Below are 15,139 nucleotides of genomic sequence, written 5' to 3'. Positions count from 1 at the left end.
TAATGTTGTTTACCAAATGATAATTCTCGATAATCATAAAGTGTATGAAGCAAAAATTTTTCACTCCTATTTGCATCCGTTTTTTTTTTTTTTTTGCATTCGAAGTTCGATGAAAACAACCAAATTAGCATCATCGGCTAGACGAGCTCTCTGGCAGTCTTGCCACATATTTTGTTTTACAGCGAAAGCTGTTATGAGATCATTTCACCGGCCGTTTTTGGCGCCGTAGTTGTCCGCCGCCGCCGCCGCCGCCGGTGTCCGTAACCGGTATCGATCGAAATAAGAAAAAAAAACGAAACAAGAAAAAATTCCAGGATGGAACGAGGTTCGAACCTGGGCCCTCTGCGTGGGAGCCCAGTATTCAACCTCTGAGCCATGCCGGTGCTTGAAACTGCTTTGCAAAAAGGTCCTATACAGGCTTCATGTCGGGAAGGAACCACATTAGCATATGCAATATAGCGTGGTAGCAGAGTAAAATAAGCACCAAGCGTCGCACAACGCGAATTCTGTAACCAGGCGTCACACAATGCGAATTGCGCAACGAGTAGGTTGCGAAATGCTTCCAACCCATTACAAAGATCTCTGCCATAATTCTTCGTCGTCATCAGGCACAGCATCAACAAAGTGCGCATAATGCCTTACATGCGTTTAGCAGGTACCACGGATCTCCGTAAAATGACGAAAAATGGCACAGTACGTGCTGCCCTACTTCTCAAAAATTAGAATGATTTAGAATGTAGTGGGTTCCTCGCAAGTGCACTTGTATTGGTTGCCAAGGAAGCCTATAAGCGCAGATCCATTTCCTGGGGGTCTCAGTAAAAAAATTACAATGCTTTATAGCGTAGTGGGTTCCTCGCAAGTGCACTTGGATTGGTTGCCAAGGAAGCCCATGAGCGCATGATCCATTTCCTCGGGGTCTCAGTAAAGTTCTTCGCCCCCCCCCCGTCTCTCTCCCACGTCAACGTATGTTATACAGCACGACGGGAGAGGGAAATAGCGAGCGGGCGTCACCCAATGCAAATTACATAACTGGTGGGCCGTTTAAAGCTTCCAACCCATTACAAAGGGCTGAGCCATAATTCTTCATCGTCATCAGTCGCCGCGTCAACAAAGTGCACAAATTGCCTTACAGACGTGTAGCTGGTGCCTCGCTTCTCCGCAGAATGACGAATAATGGCTTAGTAGGTGCTTCCCAACTTCACAAAAATTGTGATTTATGGCGTAGTGGGTACCTTTCTAGTCTACTTGTATTGTAGCCCCAAGAGAGCTTAAAACGGACTCTAGAAACGCCGCTCTTCCAGCTTTCGCTGTGACTGTGCTGCGGTTTCAGCGCAGGCATGGCGTTTTTTTTGTGTTTGACAAAGCAAAGTTGCCAAAAAGTACTTTAAGAAATATGCTCTCAGAAATTTCATATCTTTTGTTCTAATGCAGGTAATAAAAATCTACTTGAAGATTTGGAATCTGCAGAAAAAACTGAATAAGTGTATTAAATTTCATTCACTTAACCCAACTAATAAAAAAAACTTTTTTCAAGACCCACGTCTCCCCTTAAGAGAAGGGAGCTTCAACGGCGACGGCGGGGTGCGGGCCTAAGGAGCTTCGCTCCTACTAAGGAATTGTATCAAATTGCCGCAATTGCCGCAGCTGCTGCACCCCTGCGAGGGGGGCAAGAAGATACATCCATACATCAGCGTGCACCATGACCTTGAGCACCTTCTTTTCTTTGAATGCATGGCTCACTTTCAATGTGACCACGAGCACAATCTGCTGAGCACGGTACAGGCTACAGGCATGTCACGGCACACCACGGCGACTACGGTAACTATGCGGCTCACGATGCTCAAATCAGCCAACGGCCGTATCCATGCACTTTTGGGCATGTGACGCAGCTGACTTTGGATATATGACATCATTTGTCGAGAGAAGAGCGAGCAACTTCTAGCTGACTTCGAACTTTAATTGTAAATTCCATGCCGTGTGCTTCGTTATAATGTTTGGCCCACATGTTTGCAGGAACCTCAACTGCCAATCGGCAGCATTTTTTTACCTTGCTCAAAAAGGTTTGCAGGGCCCCATTAAAATGAAAATTTTATTTAGTCTCACACTAACATAAATTTCACCAGATTTTAACATCAAGCATGGCCCTGCCAAGATAATTCACGGGCACCGAGTGCCAACACAATACCCAAAATAAAAAGGAGGGGTACAGAGAGTTCCAATTTTTATTGCCCATAACCATTGAAGCCAACCGAGTGACGCCAAGCAAGGCATAGGCGGACGCACCCATGTCATGTGCATCTACATCGGCAGAAGCACCTCCCAAGGTCTACACTGCAGATGGATATGCAATGCCGGCAACTTGAAAGCGTTCATATTGATGCACTTGAGTGCATTCAGTCTATTGCAGCAAGATTCGTTATGGAGAATGTGATCAATGTGAAAGTTCTTGCGACATAAACAGAGACCTTAAGTGGTAATCTTTAAAAGAAAGAAGGGCCTAATCTCAGACTTACACTTTTTCGTTCACTTTATAACAAGCAAACGGGAACCAATGCTTCAAATTACCTACAAACTAAACAGCACATTATCAGTCCTCCCGTTTGGGTCACAAATTTAAAGGGGCATTGACATGAAATTTCAAGCTCGAGATGTGTTCTTCAATCAATTGCTCAGTATGCATAAGTATTTTTAACCTAATTTGAGTGGCGTCCATCCCGTGGAAGTTATGTTATTTCAAGGGCAAAGAGCATACGCATACCTGCCAACCTAGGGACTTCTGAAATCGGGAGACAGACAAATATAGCACTGCACAGCACAAGGAATTCGCACTTTCATTCCCCAAACGGCAGAAAATGGCTCACTCTACTCTCGGCAAACTCAAACGGACACGGCCAATGGCTGCTTTCATGATCGCGAATGCATCCTTGGTAGTTTCGAGCTCAACGACAGATATAAATTTATATAATTTTAGAAGCATCGAAGTAAGCCTCCTTAGTACCTCCCATCTTGATTAATGGTCCTCTGCTTATTTTGTTTCTTCCCACGTTCACATGAGGTGGCACGCGGCCCGTGCTATTTCGAACTCTACTGACCCAAGCGGGTCGCTTGCCTCACACTGAACACACTACCACAGTACTTACCAATTCATATTGTCAGTTCCAAATCAAATCCACCTGCACGCTGGCCAGTGCACACTTTCCCTTTTACATGCATCGCAAGCTAGATGCCTTGGCAGACATCACTTGGTGCTTAGCTAATTGAAACTGCTTCAAAATGCGCTATCTGAATTTCGCTACTATCCGTCAGTCAGCCTGATGCAGTACAACACCAGTAAGCACCAGGTACTCGCAGAGCTCGGTCATACTTTGCAACAACCTTAGCGTGATAGCGCCAGAAGTGCTTGTGTACTGCATAGTTACTGCGGGCACAACAAGGTGTTGCGGCGGTGGTCTCGCGATTACTTGCAATCATACCGGTACTGTAGTTTTGATTTGTTTTTTCGAAATTTGGTTGAGACAGTTTATCGGGAGATTTATGGCCACTCTTCGTGTCTGATGTTCGTTGCACCGCTTTGAATGATTTCATGTAATTACAAGATGCAAAGCACCAAGCAAAGACAGACAATAAAGGAAAGAGCATGATTTGACATGTGCTCGTCAGTCAGCATGTCGGGGAACTGTTGTGAGCTGCAGTTGTGTTGTTCAAAGCACGGAAAAGGCGGAAAAAGTGTGTCCTTCATTGCACGCATGATACACGCCAACACGACCACAAGCTATGTATCAAAGTGGAATATCGTACAGATAAAATATCATCGCTGACAAGTAACATGCAGGTAGCGTTCATGTACAGCATCACCTAACAGGCACCAAAGGGTTTTCGCAGTACATGTACGGCATTGCCTCTATGTTTAAAATGCGCGCCTTTTTCTATCATTTCTCTTGCTTGGCACGTGCTGGCACGCTTCGGGAATACGTGGAATTTTTTTCATGCGCTGATGTCTGACCGTTGTCTTTTTTTTGTTCACAAAGCGGCGCGCTGGCTGTCGCTTGCGCGTCCGAGCGTGCTTGTTTAAAATACGCGCCTTTTTCGATGATTTCTCTTGCTTGAAATGTGCTGTCACGCTTCGCGAATACATGGAATTTTTTTCGTGCACCGATGCCTGTCAGTTGGTTTTTCTTTTTTCTTTTTTTGCTTTCCAAAGCGGCACAGCGGCTTTCACTTCACTTGCGCACCAGAACGCACACAAGTGGTGCGGCTGGTTTTGGTTTCGTCCTTCAGGTGGTTATCTCTTCTCGCGCCTGCAAAGCTGATGGCTGTCTGGTTTCTAATCTCTTAAAGGGTGACCACTTGCGACTCGCGTTTATTGCTCCCCGGAGCGTGATTACATCTGTTTCCATGCGGCGCTAAATTACACAAATGACGCTGCAGTGGTTGCGTTTCTTGTTTTGGGGACTCGGAAAAACTAACTCCGTCTCGTTGGCGATAAGACGAATGATTACTATAGCTTTTTCACTCGTTTTGCTTTCCGTATGGGCACACAACCATAGAGTTTTCTTCCATGCGCTCACTCACGCAGTTCACTTACGCTATGGAAGCGCGCTGGTAGCTCTGCTGCTAGTGAGTCACGCGGTGATTCTTCCGATGTGGACTATTCCCCAAGTGCCGAATCAGAGTCTGATTCATTGGGTTTCAGTTCGTCAAATGAGATTTTCTGACGAGTTCAGACTCGATGATCCCTCTGTGTGGAGCCATGCTTCAGAGATTATCACATGCTGAAAAGTTTTTAGTAGGGGTGTGCGAATATTCGAAACTTCGAATATTTTTCGAATAGTGTTTGCTATTCTATTCGATTCGCACTGGAATTTTACGATTCAAACTATTCGAACTTCCCAAAAACAAATACAGTCAACGTCCGATTGAAAGTGACCCCTTCAGATTTTCAATATGCTTCACCTCATTACACTCTCGTATTGCGGCAAAGCTGCCTTTCAAGCTCCGTTGCGGTCGAACTTGGCCAAGACACGGTCAACGTCCAATTGAAAGTGGCCCCTAGATTTTCAGTATGCTTCACCTCATCACACCCCGGTATTGCGGCAAAGCTGTCTTTCAAGCTCCGTTACGGTCGAACTTGGCCAAGACACAGTCAACGTCCAATTGGAAGTGGTCCCTAGATTTTCAATATGCTTCACCTCATCACACGCCAGTATTGCAGCAAAGCTGCCTTTCAACCTCCGCTACGGTCGCAAATGTATTAACTCAAGAAAACACTGGTTCCAATATGGAGATGAAAGACGTGGTAGAGGTGGGGGCTCAATTAACGCTGCTTTGGACCTAAAATTGGGGCAGGAAGTCCGAAAAATCAGAAGGCAAAGCTTTTTAGCATCCGAAATTTCAGATGTTCTTATATATCGACGTCTACGAGGCATATATGGAACTCGCTGACTTGAAGGGAGCACACCCTTGTCCGCCACATCAGTTGGGCTTCCACAGAAGTTGAAAGAGGAGCAGAGGCTGAGGAAATGGCACCTTTGCCTATCACGTGCAAAGTGTTGTCGGCAACACTCTGGTTGCACCAAATCATGTAGATAAATACAATTCAGCCTCTACATTGCCTCATTCTTGATAAGACAACTATGAAACACCACCCCGCCAGCGTTTCATCAACCTAGCGAAAAGAAACACTTTCATGTTGCTATCTCATAATAATATACTTAGGAATCCTCTCTAACATTTTTTTCTGCAATTTCGCTTCGAAGTATTCGAAAAATATTCTAGAAATATTCGAAAAATATTCAATTCGATTCGCACTCACACTTCAATATTCGAATTCGCTTCGCACCCAAAATTTTGCTATTCGCACAGCTCTAGTTTTTAGTGTTAGAGCACCAACATTTTTTGCCGGAAAAGTACTCTGGTGTGGTTATTTTTGTATGCCTGTGAGCTATGTTTAATACAATGTATAATTTTTATTTATAGAAAATGGCATAAGTGTACTTTTTTAGGATTTTTCTTGATGTTACTAGGTATAAACCATGTGTATGTAACAAGAAAAATGATTTCTTTGTCACTTTACCGTCACACAAAAAAAATTACTGCCGGTTGCTGCGAATTACTGCTTTACTGCCGGTTGTCGTGAATTCGCGACATACCGAAAGACGCCAATTAAGTAACACACGAAACGCGTTGATGCCTTCACCGGCGGCTGTCACGTATTTGCGGCGAACGCAGCTTTCAGCACGAGACATCTAGCGCCATTGCATGTAAGGTATTGCAAGCTGGAACCCAGTGTTGTGTATCAGATGCCGAAGAACGCGAAGCACGTGCAACAGCTCTCACTACTTCGTTGTTTTCTGCGCGAGAACGTAAGTTCCATCTCATATAAAATTTTTTCGATGTGTCCGCATACAAGAGGTTGCACACGACATGTCACGTTGTTTTGAAGTACGTTATTTCCTGCGCAATCCTCGCTTCTGTGGTATGTCGCGAATTCGCGACATCCGGCATTTGAGTCAGTCAGTGATGACTGCCGGTATGACAAGTTCATGATGGACTTCTGCTCACTTTATGGAAAAAAAAAGGCTTCGCATGCGCTTGCCACCTGAAGATAAAAGTGACGACAGCTGTCTCAATGACAGCGAAGACGACGATGTCGATCCTCATGCACAAGCACGAGTGTCTTCATCGAGCAGTGAGGATGAAGACGAAGATGTGGTAGACCAGCCAAGCTAGTGCCTGTCTAAAACATGCAGTGCGGTGGAAAAAAAGGACTGTCAAGAACAGCGGGAAGTGCCACACTGGAAAACCGCTCATCCTCAATGTGACACTGTCCGAGCTCCTATTGATTATTTCAAGCAATTTTTAAGACACCTTCACGGAACAGATCGTTCAGCAGAGCAATCCGTTTGCGACGCAGAAAAATCCAAACAAAGGGCTGGCTCTGTATCATGGTGAGCTAGATCTATTTCTCGGTGCCGTCACCTTCATGTCATTCTGTCGGCTCCCAAGAAGTCGGCTATACTGGGCGGCGGAGTCTAGGGCACACAGGGTGGCCGACACGATGTCACGTGATTGGTAGGAGGAAATAAAGTCAAACTTGCATTTAACAACAATGATGACGCCAAGTTACGTCCCCCTGAAGAAATCCGCTTCATTGATGCGGCGATGCCATACTTGCGTTGCAATGAACATATTGAGCTACTATTGGCTTAAGGGGAGACGTGGGTCTTAAAAAATGGTTTTTTAAAAGTTGGGTGAATGGCATGAAATTTAGTACACTTATTCAGCTTTTTCTGCAGATTCAAAATCTCTAAGTAGATTTTTAATAGCTGCATTAGCACAAAAGATATGCAATTTCTAACACATATTTAAGCATATTTCTTACGGGGATTTTTGGCAACTTTGCTTTGTCAAACACAAAAACAAAGTATGTGGCAAGATTGCCAGGAAGCTGGTCTAGCCGGTGATGCTATTTATTTTCTCATAATGTTGTTCACCAAATTGTAATTCTCAATTATCAGAAATAGTATGCAGCAAAAAAATTTCACTCACATTTACGTCTATTTATTTTGCATTCAAAGTTTGTTGAAGACAATCGGACTAGCATCACCGGCTAAACCAGCTCTCTGGCAACCTTGCCACATACTTTGTTTCTGTGTTTGACAAAGCAAAGTTGCCAAAAATTCCCGTAAGAAATATGCTTTTAGAGATTGCACATCTTTTGTACTAATGCAGCTACCAAAAATCTAATTAGAGATTTGGAATCTGCAGAAAAAATGGGATAAGTTTGTTAAATTTCGTTCAGTTCACCCAGCTAATAAAAGAAATAAAAAAAAAAGACCCGCGTCTCCCCTTAAGTGCCAGTTGTCGCGAATTCGCGACATACCTAAAAGTATGCATTAACGTTGCATTTTGGATAATGCAACCGCTGATTTAAGTTAAGGTTGCTATTTAAAGCTGAAAAATGAAAAACAATTTTTTTTCTTCGGCGCTTTCATAATTCAGGCATTAAAGGGTTAACATAGTGAATTGAGACATACCAGCCAGCACGGCCCAAGCGTGCGTCGCCGGTAGTGATGCGGAACTACCGGTAAATTGACTATCAATAGCATCGATAGCTTTTTTGAAACTATCGATAGTGTAAACAAACTATCAATAGTACTACTATCAACAAACTATCAATAGTGCAATGAGTAGTACCATCGTTAATATTACTACAGTAAAAGCTCGTTAATTCGACTCTTGTTAATTCGGAAAATCGGTTAATTCGGACACGTCATCTGGTCCCTGTAAATATACGCATCACTCTATGAGACTGGGCGCTCGTTATTTCGGACAGATTTGACCGCAAATCGGATAATTCGGCGACTTTCGGGCCGCTGGCGAGGCTCGAAAACGAAAAAAGAACCATTCGGAACAAAAGTGAAGCTCAAACGCAGCATCGCCATGGACATCAATTATCGCCTTGGCTTGGATTGAGACTGGTTGAATGCCTTTTTTTCGCGTGTGGGTTTTGTTGCTTTGTTCCCGTTGGTGTGCTGCATCGTTGATTGCCGATTTATCGAGCAACGTTTCAGTACGGCTCTTTTAGCTTGATCGTTGCTGGTGCTTTTGTGCTGACTTCTCGTGCGACCGCACTCTCCGCCAATGGCAACGCCGGCGAAGCGGCCCAAGTACGAGGCCAAGGACTTCACCACCAAAGTAGAAATTTTGCGTGCTCTGAATAACGGGCTCTCCCGACAAGAAGTGATGAAGAGTGATAAAAGGGGATCCTTAAATCGGCGGCAAGAAGGAACGAGTAACCGTACTTTTATCCGCCAACGTGACGGGAACAGAGCGCTTGCCGCTTCTCGTTATCGGAAAGGTTAAGAACATTAACAATCTTCCCGTGGATTACCGTGCCAACCGAAAAGCGTGTATGGCGGGTGAAACTTTTGCGGTACTGCAGACATCATGCGAGCTGCTGAGCACCTTGAAGGGCTCAGAAAAAATTGTGCCCGCGCGAATTTCTGCTCGAAAACAAACAAGCATCCGCGATTACTTTGTTAAGTAAAGGTATGTTGAAAAAACTCGTATTTATTGTGTTTATTTCGACCATTCGATAATTCGGACATTCGGTTAATTCGGACATTTCTTCCGGTCCCTAGAAATCCGAATTAACGAGCTTTTACTGTATAGCGATATTACTGCCACGCGTGTTTATTGCTTTGTTTTGATGTATTCGGTTTTCACTCACAAGGACTGTTAGCAACATTTGACGCAGACAGCGCTGTAATGTTTGAGAAGCTTCACGAATGTTTGAGATCATTTTAAGATTACGTGCCGGACACGAATAGTCGTTTATTCGAGAGCTTACGCGAGCACCAGCGATAACGCTGGAAGGTTTGATGACTGATGTATAAAAGATGACGCGTTGCACATTACTCGACGGCTGACGACTGTTCTCGCCAATATCATGTGCGCAGTGTGTATCACTTGTATTTTGAGTTTTGATTTTCTTGGCACAAGTTCGCCCAAATAAAGAGCTTCGTATTTCCCAGTATTGCTGCAGCATTCTTTATCGTCCAAACCACGTGACAATACTATCAATAGTGGTGTGAATAATGATGCTGTTGCTGGCCGGCCATATTGCCAAAATATTTGTGATAGCCCACTATCAGCTTCGCCTAATTTACGAGCAATTTTTGGCAAGAGAAATAAATTATTTCCAAGTGAAAATGGCGGAATATGTCCACCAATAAATTCATATCCAAAAGCAACCAGTTACAAACTTAGTTGTTGATATTTTTTTATTTTGAAATCATAAAATGCAATATAAATTTGAAGCCATGCAGTTCCACCACATGTCACGGCTTCCTTTCCGCTACAGAGAACAGTTTGACTTCATGATCATGTGTCAGCAAAGCACTCTGGTGAAGAACCCAAGCATGTCAACTTTCTTGCCCTTCAGCCTGCTCCTCTGGCTCCACTATGTACCAAGCGCACGGAAAACTAAGTTTATTCTGCAGTGAGTTCACACTGTTGATTTTATGCTATCGATAGTACCATCGATATTATTTTTCATCATCGATACTTCAATTGTGACTCAGCTATCGATAGTACTGATAGTACCATCGATAGTTCTGCGTCACTAGTCCCCAGGCACCTTCTCGTCGCTGCTTGGAACGGCATCCATTTTTGAATAGCTGTTTTGCAAAGGGTCGAAGCGAAAATGATTCGCGACAATTCCAAGTTCCAGAATGTTGTCTTCATCACTTGTCGACACTTGACAGCGACGACAGCAATGCTGGTGACCATGACATGACTGCACGTGTTTGCCTAGCAGAAATGTCAGCTGAGTCTCACGTCACTCCTTCCTGCGGCCAAGTGATCAGCTGGGCCGCGGTCTGGAGGAAGCGTTGCCAGCGCTACAAAATGGCGGGCTTGCCACCCGTTTTGGATTGTGCTCGATACTGGTCACATTAATAAATAAAAAGCAGATAGTTATTCTTCCCTCAGTTGCATTTTGGGTCGCGAATCACTACTAGGGGGTCGCTAACTACTCGTGGATGCAAAAATTTTGACATGCATAAATGTGATGTCAGTGCTCCTTTAAAGTTCGACCATAAGACCCAAGGGCCAATCTTTTTAAAAAGCCCTTTTATCCAAAAACGATTTCCGAATGCAATTTGTTACCACCAGATTTGGTTGGTTGCAAGACTGCAGATTCAATTTATGAATTTGTTTCCAACCACAATAATGCCATAATAGGCCCTGCAGGTAATGTTTTAAATAAATAAAAAAAGAAGCACTGCCAGGTTAAAAGAATGTTTTGGCAGCTTTGCAGCTTTCCTGCACAATGATATTAAAAAGAAGGATATGTGCAGAGCACGCACACACGCACCTGGTACTTGGTGGTGGATTCGGCGCTGCATGCAGTGCACTTGTGGGCCACCAGGTTGCCCGCATTGAATGCATTCATGCGCTCATACCGCTCGAGGCATTCCTGACTGCAAAAGTCTTTGAAATGACCTTTATCTCCAACTGGTGCCAGGAAGCCTTCCACCTGTTTGGTCAAGTCCTTCTGACACAGGCAGCAAACCTGCACATGAAGAGAGACGGCTTCAGCACAAAGTGATCTCCATGCATGACCACTGGTTCAGACAACGAAGAAACTTGAAAATGTACAAATAACTGGTCAGTGTAAAAAGAAAAAAAAACTCATTAGATTTTACATTAGAAGCATTGCATTTTGTTCTCTTATTAACTTGTGCGTTTTTATGCAATATATTTAAGGGGGCAGATGGAGATTAAATCGCGAAAATAGCCAAAAAATGATCCATTTTTGCAAAACTCGTTTTGGCACCCATGGTCTCTTATTTATGCAGTATTTAAACAATTACGCTGAAAACGCACTCTAAGTGCCAGAAAAAAATAACTTTGTAAGGGAGGTCGGTGAAAAAGAAGCCCAAAATCACGCTAAAATGGCGCAATTCACAGCGTCGTATCTCGTCTTTCCTGCCACTGAGTGCCGCCATCTTGACATCGTTTCAAAGCTCAAAGTTCCACCTTTCCAATCTCACCCTTCTCGCTTATGATCACCGCATAGAAAAAGCACAAACAACAAAAAAATTGGAGGGCGGTCTCACAAACCTTGCAATGTACGTGGCGCTCCTATTGGCGGAGTGCGCGACACCGTTGAGAGGCGCTTTTCTATTGGTTGTTGCCACAGCAACAGCCGCTACGTTTACGAGCGGAGTGCTGGCTGCTTGATCACTCCGCGGCCGTAAGCACGTGAATCGCCGCTGTTCGAAAGGTGACGTGTGTACGGAACTCAAAGTGCAAGCCTCTTTAGTTTCGCATGGAGAAAAACGGGGGACGGCTTCGTATGGATCAGGCGAGCCAGTGATTAGATTGGGGCGTACCGACTGGGTTGTTGGCACGTCGTGTCATCCCTTGCATGGACAGTAATAAAGCAACAGTGATGCAAACCATAGCGCTTTATCATCAAAACGCTTACTACTTATCAGGTGGCGCGCAAGTGCCGCTTTACCGGCTTTACTTCGGAGACGATCTTCGAAGACCCGAGCTTCGTGCACACGCGTTCCTGGTCCCGTTTTGATAAAACGCATTCTCGCTTCACTTAAAAAGTTAATAATGTGAGGAAATGCGTCTGCAGTATAGTTCGGTGCAAAGTCGTCGTCAGCTTCAAACTGCCGAGAAGGCGTCGGCTCAGTGCCGCAGGTGCGGTTTATCGTACAAGAAAACGAATCTTTAGGCGTTAGTAGTCGACAGCGGTGATCACAAAGCTTCATCAAACTAATACACCACTACCGTATTTATTCGAAAATAGGTCGGGCACGAATATAGGTCGACCCCTACTTATAGCACTCTACGAGAAATAAAAAAAAATATTCGAAAATAGGTCGACCCATGTTTTTTTTTTTTTTTAGAAACAGGAAAATTGAAACATACCACACCTTTATTTACAATTAACTTAGCGCCCTAGTCGCTGCCGGGAGTGTCATGTTCGTCAGATGTGCAAGGAAGGTTGTCGGATTCTTCGCAGGCATCCTCGGCATCCCAAATGACGTCGACTTCGCTGCCATCGATTGCGTTGGAAATGCAGCACTTTTTAAAGCCAGTCACGATAATTTCCGCTGGCAAGTCTTTCCGCGCGTCCTTCACCCACGTCGCAACTGAGGGAAGCCCTTCGCGCGGCGTCCCGTCGGTGTCATTGCAGCATCCTCCTTCAAGCCACTCTTTGTAACTCTTCGCCACCCGGTCCTTAATGTAGCCGGGACGTCATACCTAGCGGTATGACGACCAGGTCTGTTGGCCTTCTGCAGGGCCTCCTTGAAGCCCGGAGCCTCAGTTCTTTTTCAAGAGTGTCATGCCTGCCAGTTGCTGGGCCGCGAAAAGCACGACGCTATCCATTGCACGCGAACAGTCGGTCCCGCTGCTTCCGCCAACCCCTAATCAACTTTTACGTCGAACTCACGCTAAGCGGCACAATTGCTGGAATTCTCGGCAAAAAGTATCACTTGACGCTTGAAGTCAGCTGTGTAGCTCTACCGACGTGACACCGTCGCAACCGCGCATTTGCAAATGCGAACCGTCACGTCAGATCAAACAACAAACAAAGAGTGAGGCCTTAGGCCAGTGCCAGTGCGGCTGCGCGTCGGCAGGCAGCACGGCTAGGGGGCTAGGGACTTCACGGCCTACCTAGGGAAATCACGGGTTCCAGCGCAAACATGGCGGAGCGGCTGCATTTCGCGGGGGCTTTGAAAAGGCGGTTGCACAAATAACTTTTTTTTTTCTTAGTTACTTAGTCGGAAAAGGCGAACGGGTACGGTTTTTATACCAGATTTTATGGTATATAATGTGCGTATGTAGCAGGAACTGCTTGAAGAACAGCAGGCGCGGCAGTTGAACGCCATAGGTGGGGTGCTTTTGGTCGCTTTGATCGCGAATATAGGTCGAGATTCTTTGGTCACGAATATAGGTCGATAGCTGATTATGGGCAACATTTTTGGGAAAAAAAGGTCGACCTATATTCGAATAAATACGGTATTTAGGATGCCTGACAACACGTTCCGTGGCCACAAAAGTAGCGATACGGTCCAACATGCCCAATGTTTACATGCAGCCTGGTGCAGATGAGTTCCAGGGGGCTTCACAAAAGCGTCTGCGGTAAATGATAGAGGGTAATAAACTTCCTAAATCAGGCCAAATTAAGACGTAGAGGCCCAAAAGATTGCCTCCTGGTAAGGACATTATTACTCTCCTGGCACACTTTAGCACAGGGTCAACTGCAACCAAAACTTTGTTGTCCATTTTCTCAAAAGTGTTTTGTGCCTGCCACATCACTTGTGGAAAGCATAGCACAGCTATGGCTGGACCGATTTTTATGCTGCTCGTTTCATTATAATCTGCAGACTGTGCTGTACTTCAACACATCTTGGAATTTTTGTTTACGCTTTCATTCTTTTCTTATTTCATAATTACTGCATGGCACGATTAGCTGAGACACAGGCATTTGCATGTAATGTTTAGCAGAAAATTATTAGGGCTGTAAAAAAAATCTAAAACTGTCTTTAAGTACAAACAGTATGTGGGCAAAGATAAAAAGTAGTTCCAGCCTCCTAGCATGTTTCATCACTGTGCCAGGCTTTCCACGAGCAAGGAACTTATGAATTTTTATAAAATAGGAACTAGTAAAGATATCTTTATGAAAATTTAAATTTTTTTTTTTTAAGATGATTTTTAGCTTGTGTACCAAATTTTATCAACCTAGGCCAAGAAACTAAAAAGTGACAAACAATCCCCACGTCACCCCCCTTAATTATATCTGTGCTGCTGTGAACCACTGTAATGGTGCCAGCGGGCTCATCAGGCTGCCAAAAGATAAGTTTTATTTGCCGCTTTGCTTTGTTCTTTAAATGGACCAAATAAAGTTGACCGATTGATCAACTAATTTGAGGTTAATAGTCAACTGAGCTAACATCAAGTCCTACACCTCAGTGCAGTTAAATGGATGTGAGACATTCGCTACTATGGTTGTGAGTGACGATGGCCAACGCTCTGGGTGAAACTCTCGCAGACAAAAACAAATACGCAATAAATGTGCCCATAAGAATGGCTCCTGCAGTACGTCAATGTGCCATAATCAGGGATGCAACAGCCGCAATAGGATTTGTAGCAATTCTTGGAGCCGCAAAATGTTGCTTTTGGAGCACAAAAATCCAAATTTGGAGCACGTTGCTAAAAAAACCTGAATTTTTTTGCCCGAAATCCCAAATTTGGAGCAGTATAACAAAGAAGGCTTACTTTTAGAAAAGAAAGCAAAAATACGTAAAAACTATTCAACATCAGCTAGTTCGTGCACAGTGCACGTGAATACTGCTATTTCAATAAAACCAGTGTGCTGAGCCACCCCATAGTGTGAACAATGACGAAGTACACATTAGCATTTGCAGGACCTGTCAAATAATTCGGCAGGCACTGGAAATGCTAATGTGGACCTGTGAACCTGGCAACCTGGAAATTTGGGAGATTCGTAAAGCAGGAGCAAGTGGGGGTAGCGAAAAAAGAAAACTGGCATACGCTTTTGTCTATTGTTTCTCAAGGCCGCGGAAACGCCATACACAGCAGCTCCAAATGA

At 44.4% G+C, this 15,139-nt stretch overlaps 1 protein-coding gene across 2 annotated transcripts in view; it reads right to left on the bottom strand.

The window, feature by feature from the left end:
• Positions 1-15,139, bottom strand: part of LOC119396994 (zinc finger MYM-type protein 4) — a 96,697-nt gene that overhangs the window by 61,460 nt on the left and 20,098 nt on the right. For both annotated transcript variants that reach the window (XM_037664398.2, XM_037664397.2), the window contains exon 7: positions 10,880-11,077. In XM_037664398.2, coding sequence (XP_037520326.1) covers positions 10,880-11,077 — 198 coding nt within the window. The remainder of the gene's footprint in view (positions 1-10,879; positions 11,078-15,139) is intronic.

The sequence above is a fragment of the Rhipicephalus sanguineus genome, chromosome 6 (assembly GCF_013339695.2).
Source record: "Rhipicephalus sanguineus isolate Rsan-2018 chromosome 6, BIME_Rsan_1.4, whole genome shotgun sequence".
NCBI classification, from domain to species: Eukaryota; Metazoa; Arthropoda; class Arachnida; order Ixodida; family Ixodidae; genus Rhipicephalus; species Rhipicephalus sanguineus.
The sequence above is the reverse complement of the archived record's forward strand: the minus strand, read 5'-3'. Positions and strand labels throughout refer to the sequence as shown.